This window comes from Vombatus ursinus, unplaced genomic scaffold, assembly GCF_900497805.2.
Source record: "Vombatus ursinus unplaced genomic scaffold, bare-nosed wombat genome assembly UNPS02014770.1, whole genome shotgun sequence".
Classification (NCBI taxonomy): Eukaryota; Metazoa; Chordata; class Mammalia; order Diprotodontia; family Vombatidae; genus Vombatus; species Vombatus ursinus.
Genome location: NW_020954548.1, coordinates 24815572 through 24828795, shown reverse-complemented (window position 1 = coordinate 24828795; position 13224 = coordinate 24815572). Strand labels below are relative to the sequence as shown.

The 13224-nt window shown below is 33.7% G+C and overlaps 1 protein-coding gene across 1 annotated transcript in view; it reads right to left on the bottom strand.

Moving 5' to 3' along the window:
• KIAA2026 (KIAA2026 ortholog) overlaps positions 1-13224 on the bottom strand; it is a 75814-nt gene that overhangs the window by 21384 nt on the left and 41206 nt on the right. Inside the window, exon 5 of the mRNA XM_027863059.1 lies at positions 8862-8951. Coding sequence (XP_027718860.1) covers positions 8862-8951 — 90 coding nt within the window. The remainder of the gene's footprint in view (positions 1-8861; positions 8952-13224) is intronic.

The following is a 13224-nucleotide window of genomic DNA, read 5'->3' as shown; positions in this document are numbered from 1 at the left end:
AGAGAGAGAGAGAGAGAGAGAGAGAGAGAGAGAGAGAGAGAGAGAGAGAGAGAGAGAGTGTGTGTGTGTGTGTGTGTGTGTGTCTTTAAACTCATTATGAAGTTAAGATACAGGGCAGCCATCTAATTAATATAATTCCCTTTAATCATGTCATTGCTGAAAAGAGTTCAACAGTGGTAAAGGTAGACAACCTTCTGTTTAAATGTACCTTTAGTGGTTTCACCAAAGAATTCTCCTTATGTGCTAGGATGTTTGACCATCCTTAAGGTTAATTTTTTTGAATCACATACAGTTATATTGATATTTGAATAAACTGGACAACTTCTAAGAGATTACTACCACATCATCTACCAATCAAAATATAATGTAACCCCCCAGATAAAAGTTTTAGGGGACATGACCAGTATCTTACTTAAAAGCTACCTTTTTTCTTACTGGGTCAAAAGTGCAGACAGCAATGTCTCAGGGTACATGATCTATCCTACAGTGTATATAAATATCAAAAGTGAGGCATTTCATAACAGGGTTCTACCACTTATTTATATATTTAATTTCACCAAACACTGCACAGTTTTAATGTATATGTGTATTATTTATTAAGAACTCTAACTTTTGTAACTAAAGTGATGTAGAAGTATGGTATAATAGAAAATAGATTTGTAATCAGAAAGCAGAAGTTGTCTGGTTTCAAACCCTGGCTTAGTTACTAACTACATAATAGAAGGCAAGTTATGACTTTCCTTAGCCTTAATTTCTTTATCTATAACAAGGGAATCCTAACACTTGTCTACCTACCTCAAGGAGCTGTTGTGAGGAAAGTGTTATGAAAAGTGCTACATAAATATGAACTATTGCTCTGTTCATTCCTAAGTATGAACAAAGAAAATAGATCTAATACCACAATATACTTATATAGCACCTTTATTTCCAAATATATATATATATACATGTGTATATATATATATACATGTGTGTATATATATATATATATATATGTATATGTATTTGTCTTATCCTTGTAATATATATACCTAATATATAATTGTCTTATCCTGTAACCTGGAGAAAGCTAGACTCAGAGTCAGAGAGTACTGGATTCAAGTAACACCCATGATATACATGGTTAAGTGGCTTTGGGCAAGTCATTTAACGTCTAGTGCCCTAGGCAACTTTCTAACACTTTAAGATGAAGAGCAGGTGCTGATCTGTTATTGGTTAAGGGGCTTTCTTTAACAAGAGTTCTTTATACCAACGAACTCATGGGTCCAGGTCTATAATCCTGCTCCAGTCGCCAGTCCCTTCTCCAGACCAGCAAACCTCTATGACATGTCTATTAAAAAGTCAACAGGTCCTTAAAAATTAGAACGGAGCAATTGGACGCTAGTGACTTAATGAGAAATCAAGACACCGTAAAACAAATCCAAGTGAATGAAAAAACAGAAAACAATGTGAAATATCTCATTGGAAAAACAACTCACTTGGAAAATAGATCCAGGGGACAGAATTTAAAAATTACTGGACTATCTGAAAGCCAGGATCAAAAAAAGAGCCTAGACATCATCTTTCAAGAAATTACCAAGGAAAGCTGCCCTGATATTTTAGAACCAGAGGGCAAAATAGAAATTGAAAGAATCCACCAATCACCTTGTGAAAGAGATCCCCAAAGGAAAACTCCTAGGAATATTGTAGCCAAATTCCAGAGTTTTCAGGTCAAGAAGAAAATATTGCAAGCAGCCAGAAACAATTCAAGTATTGTGGAAACACAATCAGGACAACACAAGATTTACCAGCTTCTACATTAAGGAACTGGAGGGCATGGAATATAATACTCCAGAGGGCAAAGGAGATAGGATTACAACCAAGAATCACCTACCCAGCAAAACTGAGTAAAATCCTTCAGGGGAAAAAATGGTCATTCAGTGAAATAGGGGACTTTCAAGCATTCTTGATGAAAAGACCAGAGCTGAATAGAAAATCTGACTTTTAAATACAAGACTCAAGTGAAACATGAAGAGGTAAACAGGAAAGAGAAATCATGAGACTTATTAAGGTTGAACTGTTTACATTCCTGCATGGAAAGATGATATTTGTAACTCATGAGATTTTTGTCAGTATTAGGGTAATTGGAGGGAAAAAAATTATATGAATGTATATATATGGACAGATAGAGGGCACAGGGTGAGTTGAAGATGAAGGGGTGGTATCTGGAGAAAAGAACTAAGAGTTGAGAGAGGATTATACTGAGAGGAGAAAGGGAGAGGTAGAATGGGGTAAATTATCTCACATGAGACAGACAAGAAAAGGCTTTTACAGTGGATGGGAAACGAGAGAAGGTGAGAGGGAATGAGAATAAGATCTTATTCTCATAGGATTTGGCTTAAGGAGGGAATAACATACGTACTCAATTGGGTATGGAAATCTGTCTTACCCTACAGGAAAATAACAGGGGAAGGGGACAAGAGAGCAGGGAGATAAGAAAGGGGAGGGCAGACGGGGGGGCGTTAATCAGAAGCAAACACTTCTGAGGAGGGACAGGGTCAAAAAAGAGAATAGAATAAATGGGAGGTGGGATAGGATGAAGGGAAATGTACTTAGTTTTTCACAACATGACTGCTATGGAAGTGTTTTTGCATGACTACACATGTATAATCTGTACCAAGTTGTTTGCCTTTTCAATGAAGGTGGGTGGGGAGGGAGGAAGGGAGAATATTTAGAACCCAAACTTTTAAAAACACATGCTAAAAAAATTGTTTTCACATGCAACTGGGAAATAAGAAATACAGGAAATGGAGTATAGAAATCTATCCTGCCTTACAGGAAAATAGAAGGGGAAGGGAATAAGAGAAGGGGGGACAGATAGAAGGGAGGGCAGATTAGTGGAAGGGGTATACAGAATGCATGCCATCTTGGGGTGGGGCAAGGGATAGATGGGGAGAAAATCTGGAACTCAAAATCTTGTGGAAGTGAATGTTGAAAACTAAAAATAAATAAATTTTTAAAAAATGGACAAGTAATAAAACTCAATTTGACAATGATAAAAAAAAAAGTAGACAGGGTAAACATTTACAAGAAGCCTTAAATCATAATGAGTAGAGTGGGAAGAGAAAGCTCTAAAGCTGAGATCAGGTATTTTAATTTAACTTACAGAACCAAGGATGAAGATTAGGCTCACTTACAATTCTCCAAAGAAAAGGCAAATTTGAACTTCATCCGATTTTTTGAGAGCTATTAAAAATTTTCCTCTAAAATATGTAATTTATGAACATAATAAAACACTTATTTACAGGGACTTTGGTATATAGTTTGATTTACATTTAACCTTCTCTACATAATCAATTTTATTTTCTCCCACAAGAAGAGGGAGCTGGTAAGCAGAAACAAGCAATATAGCTCTGTCATGTTTGCTTTATTTTTCTCATATAGAGTAAAAAGTAAGAAGAATCAAGAAATGAAAAGAAAGCTTAAACAGCTTTAAGCAAACAGAAGGTTATGCATACCTTTATGTTTAGGAAATAGGAGAGGAAGCACTGATGTTGTGTCTTATTCATCACATGATGACAGAAAATGGCTTGTAGCTCTGACTCTGGACTTGATGCTGGTGTCTGTATGCGCTCTATTTTAGTTTAACTTAGGGAGAAAACAAAGGTACTTCCAAAAGGCTGGGAGTAAGAAATCTAGATCTTATTTTAAGCAAACTAAGATTTGGCACAATGGATAGACAACTAGACCTGGAGACAGAAGTTCAAATATGACCTCAAATACTAGCTGTATGACTCTTGACAAGTGACTTAACCTCCTTTTGCCTCAATTTTTTCATCTGTAAAATGGGGATAATAATAGTCCCTACTTCCCATGGTTGTTGTGAGGATAAAATAAGATGCTATATATGCTTCACAAACTTTAAAGAGTTATACATATGCTAGTTATTATTATTACTACTACTAGGAATAAACTTCAGAAAATATGAATATATCAGAAAACAATCTTAATTTTGTTACTTCAGTTTCACTATACAATCTATTAGTCACATAGACTCTAAACATATATATTTGCACAGTGCTACTGCTTCTTCACTATTAACATTTTCACAGAGTCCTAATGTAGATCTTTCCCTTTTATCCCAGTGAGAAATAGAATCATGTTTAAAATGTGAACTATAATGCTATACAGAAAAAAATTAACAAGACACAGTAAAATATGGTATTTGCTTCACTCAAGAGGCAACATGGTGCAACTATGTGCTAAACTTGGAATAAGGCAATCTGGGAATCCTAGCTCTACCACTACTTAGGTACATGACCTTGACGTTCCCCTAGATCAGGGGCTCTTAAGCAGAGATCCATGAACTAGTTAGAAAAATTTTTTTTGATAACTGCACTTCAATATAATTTTCTTTGTGATCTTTTACATTTTATTTTATGCATTTAAAAACATTATTCTGAGAAGGGATCCATAAGCTTCATCAGACTGCTAAACGGGTCCATGACACCAAAAAGGTTAATAACCTCTTGCCTTAGATGATTCCCTAAAATTTAAGATTCTTTCTTTAAGTAAGCCTTGAACAATCTTCCAATATTAGATAGAGTTACATTTAGAAGACATTTTAGTTCACTGCACCACGCTGTGGTCAAGAATTTGACTCACAGTAAAAGTCCCTCAGGCCTTCCTTTATTTACTTTATACATATTATATGAGTTTCCTAGCCTATAGTACAATGGAAAGAGGAAATTAAATAGAGGCTAAAGGATACTAATAGAGGCTAATTTACTGATAGCATCAAGAAGTGACATATGACAAAAATAAGACAAAGAACAGTAAAAAGCAAGCATAAGCATGAAATGTGCATTGGAGGCCACCTATTTTGATAGTCCCTGAGAGGATACTGCTAGAGCATAATAAATGAGATAATAAATGAGATTTTTGGGCATGAAGGAAGGGTAAAATGACAGAATCTCAGAGTTGGAAGGTCCCTCAAAAGGCACTTAGTCCAACCCCACCTTGAGTAAGAATTTACTCCACCACATGTGACAAGTGGCCAACCAGACTCTACTTAAAGATCTCTATAAACAGGGGCTCTCATTGACTCTTTAGACTCCAGTTTTGGACCACCTTTAATTGTTAAGAAGTTTTATTTATGTTGAAGCAACAATCCACAATGTATATAATCAGGCATGTGAAACTAAAAGGTGATTTTATTAAATTCTCTATACAATGAACATCAGTGCTAGAAGAAACCCTCGAAATCACCTAGTATAATGCCCCTCATTTTATAAATGAAGAAATTCAGGCCCTGAGAGAAGTAATTTATCTGAGTTCATACAAATAGTTTTCCCATTCCTAGTCCAGGGTTTTGTTTTTTTTAACCTGCTTACAACCTAATCTCTTCCAAAGCAAACATTTTTTAAACTTTGGCTAATGTGGTATTCATAAGAGAATACAATGTTCTAGATGTGGTCTAACCAAGAGAGAGAGTACAATAGAACAATTATTAAATAATGCTTAATGTTTGGTCAGTCTTTACTAATTTGAATGTACTAGAGAACTTCTGATTATAGAGGAAAATATAACTTACCTCTAGCCAGAATTTTCCCAAAGTGTAATTTCAGACAAACACAGCACCCTAGAAATACATATCTAGAAAGCATATAGATGATTGTCTCCAAAAGGCATACAGAAATTAGTTATACCACAAGATAACTTTTCCCTAAATAACTTTAAAAAGATCAAAGAGAAAAAGGAAAAGAAAGCACACCACTGACTATTCCTTCTATAACATAAGCTCAGTTCATAATGGTCAAGTTTGTCTATCCATGTGTAGATAGTTTCACAAAATTACTTGCATTAGTAAAAACCCCTTTTTTTGGTCATTTCAATCATTTTCCCATGAAATAGAAGAGGAGTTCTTATCCAAAAAAAATTTTTGTCATCATGGACCCTTTTGGCAATCTAGTGAAGCCTATGGACCCTTTCTCAGAATAATATTTTTAAATGAATGAAATAAAAGACATAAGATTACAAATGAAACAAAAGGTCAGTGAAAGTAAATACTTTTTTTTCCTCACTCAATTTCAAAGACCTTCAGGTTAAGAGCCCCTGAATTATAGCATAGCTTCAGTAATGCCCATTTATTATGGGTCAGTGGCAATCTAGTCCACCAGAAAAGAAAATGAAACAAATGAAGACGTTCAAAAGACAGAAGCAGCTACAGAATAAAAATAAAATATATTCAAAGTCTGCTCAATGAAACTCCATATAAGTCATTTGTATTTCCATTCTTGTCTATTGTCACTGAATATGAAATAACATTATGCAGAAATACAAAGAGAAAAATTTCTCTTCCAAAGCATATTATAAAATTCTAATGATTTTCCTTCTCTTTGTTTTTCTAATATTCAGCTGTCTCTAGAAAATGGACAGAGGAATCTTTTAAGCTGGTATTTCACCTACTGAAGAGGAATTGTTGGTATACGATGCTCTCTTATCATAAATAAATATAAGAAACCTTGGATATTTGAGTTTTAACATTAACAATCCATATCACTCTGAAGGAAACTCTTACTCACTTCAAAAGTAGCCAGATTCCTAAGGAATTCTGGTTACAAGTACTATGGCTTTAAAATAACTTAATTTAGAGAGAGCCATTTTAAGAGTTTTAGATAGCTGAACATTCTTTTGTGATCTTTTCATAGCTCAAAGAAAATAATTCAAGGAATTACGCCATTTTTTAAGAGCTGAAAGGGACCACACAGCTAGCAAGAGTGTGCTATACCTAGAGCCCATGTCTTCTGACTGAGTCCTGAGCCTTTTCTATTCTTCTAATACTGTCTACCCCTACCTTCAAAGTGTCACCTAAGAATGATAAATTGAACAATACAGAGCCAAAAAGTATTAATTTGATTTCATTACTATCAACATAACTCCTCTTTGGAATCAGAGGACATAGGTTACAAATCTTAGTACTGTTAATTAGTAGATGTATTTACTTAAGTCATTATCACCTGACCTTCAATTTCATCTGTAAATGATCTCGTCTTCTAGCTCTAATGTTCTATGAGCCTATGATACCACAAACGAAACTTATCTTAGAAGGAGCTTTAAGGAGAAGAAAAGCAACATGGCATACTGGGAAAAGTCAGAAGAACTGAGGCTTTGCTTTGCTACTAAAGAGCTTTGGCCAGTCACTCAGCCTTCTCAGTCTCAATTACCTCATCTGTAAAATAAGTATAACATTTCCAGACAACCTCAGAGGGTTGTTTTAGGGATCAAATGAGGACATATACAAAAGCTTTTTGAAGGTGTTATTAAAATGATTCAAATGGAAGAGAAAGCATTCCCAATATTTGCACCTTTTTCTTTTGACCATATAATTCAATGGTGAACAATTCAAGGAAAAATGTAAAGAGAGTTGCAGGCTAAGTGATGGTTGCTTAATGAGTAATGCTAGGAGTAGTTGTGTATTTCATTCCTGTAGGTTTTGGATCACAACTACTTAAATAAACTCTGCTTAAAAACTACATTTAAAAATCACATGATGAAAATTTTGTACCAAATAAAACAGGAATCTACCATAGTCTAAAAAACATGGAAACAGTAGGGAAGCGCTGTTAGCAAATTCATAAATCAGGATCCTATTCATAGTTCTACTAGGAGGATAATAAAGCCTGTATTAAGATTCCATATCTTGATTATAGGTAACAGTAAAATAAAGTGCTGACAGATCAACTTTATGAAATGAAATGAAAAATGAATGCTTCAACTCAAAACAAGTGATTATTTCCAAGAAAAGAAATATAGAGGAGCAGCTAGGTGGCAAAGTGGATAGAGCACTGACCCTGGCTGCAGTCAGGAGGACCTGAATTCAAATCTGACCCCACACACTTGACACTTACTAGCTATGGAAAGTCACTTAACCCTGACTGCCTCACCAAAAAACAAAACAAAACAAAAAGAAATATAGAACCAACTTACTAATTGTTCTTCCTTGCTGAAGACCAGCATTTGCTCTTTAAATAAAATTTGGAAATTAGTAATCTTATTCTATATATAACTCTGGCTCCATATGACTCTTCTTCAATGTTTACAGGCATTTTTCTTGCTCATTCCCAGGTTCCTAGCTGTATTCCAAATGGCGGAGATTGCTAGAAATCTGAATAATGACATGCTACTAGATCTAGTAATAAACATAAATAATTTTACCAAGTTTTTATTCTTTACCCATGTCTTTCAAACGTAATTAAGGTGAGGGTTAACTGTAAACTGACAACATATGATGAAAATTCTTAGGAAAAATTTAAGTGATAAGGCTGATGGACATGTTAAAAATAACATGTCAAAAAACCACATAGATCTATATAAAATGGGGGACAGAGGGTCATAAATCTTTCCATTTCAATTTGTTTACAATTATTTATGACACATAACTAATATTAAACTGAAAAATTCAATTCTCTGTAAGGCATTTAATTATTTTAAAACACTAAAACAAAAAAAATCAACTCCCTGAAAGGCAGGTATTAAACTACAAAGGAGATTTAAACCTTAAAGTATCAGTTACAAAGCAAGCAACCAGAATATTGTGCAGTATCCAAAGCTTTATTTGATGTAAGCTAAACAAGCAAATATAATTTATTTACTAATCCCTGGTATGCTTTTAACTATTATTAAAAATTAGAATAACATGCTATAGAATAAAGCAAAACGATGTTTCCAACTATTTTGCATGATAAATTTTCATGGAATCAAGAGAGAGTAACAAGTTTTCTGTCTTGTTTTGCTTCTAGTAATAAAACGGCTTTAGAAAACAGCAGGAATAATATTTGAATGCTGACAACAACAGATAGAATGTTTGGATCAACACCTACCGATTTTTTCCTACTGTTTTCCAGATCTTTGAGTTCATTCTCGATTTTTGTGATTAATTCCCTGAGTTCATCAAGATTAGTGCAAATAAGCTAAAATAAAACACAAAAACATAGCTTGATAACATGTAATATAAAACACCTAAAATGTGGTAACAAAAGATGTCTTAACATACATTGAAACTACAATTAACTTTTTTTAATAATAAGCAAAAAGGAAAAACCCAGGTATTAATTTCTGTAAAACTTCTCATTAGTTTATAAACTATGAACTTCATTATAACTGGGGAAGCTAAAATTTTAATATTAGTGGCTATATTCTGCATATCCCTACCTGTTAGAGTTTGCTTTCCAGTCCAGGTTCTTTCTTAACAAGTTTTCAGCCTCAAATGACAGATCTGGAAACTTGCCCTAGTTTTTAACAGTTTTCTGAATCACCATTAAAAAATATTGCATCAGACAGTCTTTTAATAGGGGAATAAATGCTGTAATGAATATATAGCTGTTCAAGTTAAACCTTTGTTTTGGTAGCTACACAAATTAGCAAGACCTAGTTACAGTAGTCAAGGCTTAGAGAATAAAGACTTATACTACATGGCAGTTATTCAAACAAGAAAATGAAAGTAGACCTTTTTACACAATTTACTGTGGAGCTGAAGAGAAAGGACCTCTAAACAGTATACTGTCTTCCTGATTTCCTTTCAGAGCTTTTTGATAGATCCTCTACATAATGATAGCAAATGAGTAAAATAATTTGTCCTAATTAACATCCCCAAATTAGTTTTTTATTCCCAAACTTATACACTTTTATATTAGTTCTAACTGGTGTAAACTATAAAAGCCTTATGAAGGTGGCTGTCAAAAACAAACACACAATTCAATGGAATTTTTTCCCTTTCGAAGTTATACTCTGAAGACCATTTCAATGTATTTCACATCAGTTTTTTTCCTTAAGTATTTAAATTTATTGTAAAAAAATTACTTCTAACTAAAACAATTTGACTATTTCTATTACAAACTGCAATCAAATACTGTAGAAGAGCAATCTATGTTCTTGTGGCAATATTAACTACAAAGTGGTATTGGATTGAACCTTATTCTTTTCTAATACTTTTTATTTATCTTAAGGAAACGAATTCACCCTTTCTTTCTATAACCTTTACCCCCATTACAATAATCTTAAATCACTCCTTAATTCTAATGTAAGAAAATTAAGATGTTTCCCTAAAGGCTCATTATATTTTAAGAAAAATATTTTAAGTTGAAAAAATAATTATTTTCAACTCTAGAAAGGGAAAAAAAAGGGATCCACTGTCCTTTAATAAGGTAAGACATTATTATTATTGTGAAGATTACTTGTGGGAGATTTAACCTACATAACTTAAAATTTTTAGGACTAATACATAATATCAAACCTAAAACTTCAGGAATTTTCAGGTTAGAATACATCATGCATTAGAAAATGACACCTAGAGTAACACTGAAGCTCAGATTTAGTAATAAGATATATTTTCGGACAAAAGAGCAAAAGTATAATAAGAACTGAAAATGTACAGTATGGAGAACTTGGCACGAAATGGTGATGATCGAGGGGAGAAGACTGAATTCATTGTCTGACCATTTAAGCACTTAGAGGAAAATGTTCCATATAATTCAAAATAGCAAATTGTGCATACCATAGATAATAAATAGTTGTTAAAGGAAAACTGCTGCCATGTGTGTATAAGAAAGAAAAAGTAAAATGTTAAGTGGTGACTAAACTTTTAGTAGATTAAAAACTCCTGTTCTAGTATAATATGATACTTGTAGCTCATTTCAATACAACTTGGCTACAAATGATGCTTCTTTTTAAAAACAAGTTTCTCTTATGGAGTGGATGGAAGAGATTCTGACACTTTAATATGCAGTATTGAAGACAATATAATTCTACAGAAAGCACTGTTGTTATTCTTAAACTCCACTTTCTTCCCTTATTTGACTTAAAATTTGAAAAATAAATCCCTGAAAAAATTTTACCAATTAAATGAAAAAGAAAACTTTTGAATAGCTCAAATTGTACTCTGGCTACTCTACTAACACTCTGAAAGAATACTTCTGGTTAAACCAAATCAAGGATGCAGTAAAAATTTCATAACATACTGGGGTCTTCTCCCAAGCTGTTACTCACTGCACTTTGGCCTAAGGACTCACTCCCTGGGGAATGCTCCTTCGGATAATCCTTTGCTAAATAAATGATTGACTGAATAAGTAAATAAATGAAAGAAACAGAATGGGTAAGTCCCTACAGTAAAGGGCTATTAGCACAAGTGGAATTGAGCTGTAGGGAATTAAACATTCCCTAATTTCAAGTCTGTAGGAATATATGGGCTACATCATTCTCTACTTTGCCAATACTGTTAAAATTAAAATTACATACAAGATTGTTGAATAAAAAATTCACTTTTGCATATTTATAAGACTCTAGTATAAGCCAAATTACAGTTAAATATAAAAAGACAAATAAAACAACATAACATTGCCTTAAAAACTACCAAAATTTTATATTACATTTACTCTGAAGTTATTTTAATATTATTTGAACTACAATAATAAAGATATACTTATCACATTAAAACTTAAAAGTGACAGGTTACCACATTAATAAAATTACATGTTTTTCCCCAAAGTACTATGTGAGAAATTAAAATAACTTTAAGGGAAAAAAGGTAACAATAAGATTCAGTTAAAAATTCTGTTGGAAGTAAAAAATAGAGTCACTTTGAAGTATATCATAACTTTTTCTAAAATGGCACAATCATGAATAGAACATAATCAAGTGACACAATTTTATTTTAGGTCTGACTTGCAGAATACTCAATGTAACTATGCTGACCATGTCTTAATTTCTCTGGGAGAAAAACAAAAACAAAAACAGGAAGATGTTAATCTTACAGAATTGTTACATGAATTAATGAATAAAAGTTTGCATTTGCAAAACCCTGCACAAAATAAACAGCTGTAGATAGGCCCTCCTAATAGCCTTTGAAACAAATCACACCCTTTGCACAAAGTCTAGCATATAGCACATTAAATTTTATGTGTACTGGAAGTACAGGTACAATCTTTAATATGGTTTAAAAAAATTAACTTATTTTGTGACCTGATTTTCAAAATTCTAAATGTGATATTCTCAATGATTTTTTTTTACTGTTAGTAAATTCAATTTGTACTGTTTCTTCTTTTAAAAATCATTAAACCATTAAAAACCATTAAAAACCATTAAACATTAAAAAAAAGACTTGAAAATCAGAAAACAATGTGCTGAGGCAGCTTTTCTAAAGATGTCAGGTGGTTTTTCACTGAAGATGGGCAGATGTGTACAGCTAACTGTGACATTCTGACCACAGTATAGGTAGCAACTGATCTTCAACATTATACTTATATGAAACACACACCATGTGGCAAGTACATGATTACACTTAAGAGTCTCATTTTTCATTTGGCCTTTCTCAAGGTCACAAGCACTGCTCCTATAAGAAAAAGAAGAGTTGAATGTATTTGTGTAAAAAGTATATTTGTATGTCGTTTATGTAGGCCTATGATGCTCTCAAGTCACATTTTCTTATATTCCTATCTGCCCTAATGCTGTGCCTAGTTCAGAACTATATTCTGGTGTGTAATTCAGAGTGGGCTGTGCCCATCATCCAAAGAGGTTGAGGAAATGGGGAACCCTGAGCGGATGTGGGAGAGGGAGTGGCTGTACTGTAAGGGCCTCATCTCAGCACTGGGCCCTAAGTGAAATACACACATATACACATGTGTATGTATACATATGTATATATACCCACAGGACACCCTGGTATTAGGAGAATTGTCCCTGGAATTGATTCAAAACATTCTGGGGGTCAGTTCTCCTGATTTGCAATTTGTGTGCTTTGGTCAATTCACTTGACCTGTCTGCCAAGTGGCCATTCTTAAGTTTCACTTTGAACATGATGTAAAAAAGAGGTAAAACTTATTTAACCTGAATCAAGTATCATATGAATGTTTTATGTTAATACAAATGAAAGTTGAGCATGGTGGTGTACGGCTGTAATCAGTGCTACTAGAAGAACTTGTTGAGGCTGGTCAATCTCTTCAGTTTGGGAGTTCTGAGCTGCAGTGGCTTATACTGGCAGGTGTCTGTACTAAGTTTGGCATTAATATGGTACCACTATGCTGTGTAAGGAGAGGCAAACCAACCCGGCTGGAAAGAGTGTAGGTCAAAACTCCGATTCCAGTAAAGGTGTGGGGTTGGGCCTGAGTTGCCCCTATAATTCCAGCCTGGGTAAGATGGGGAGACACACACACACACACACACACACACACACACACACACACACACACA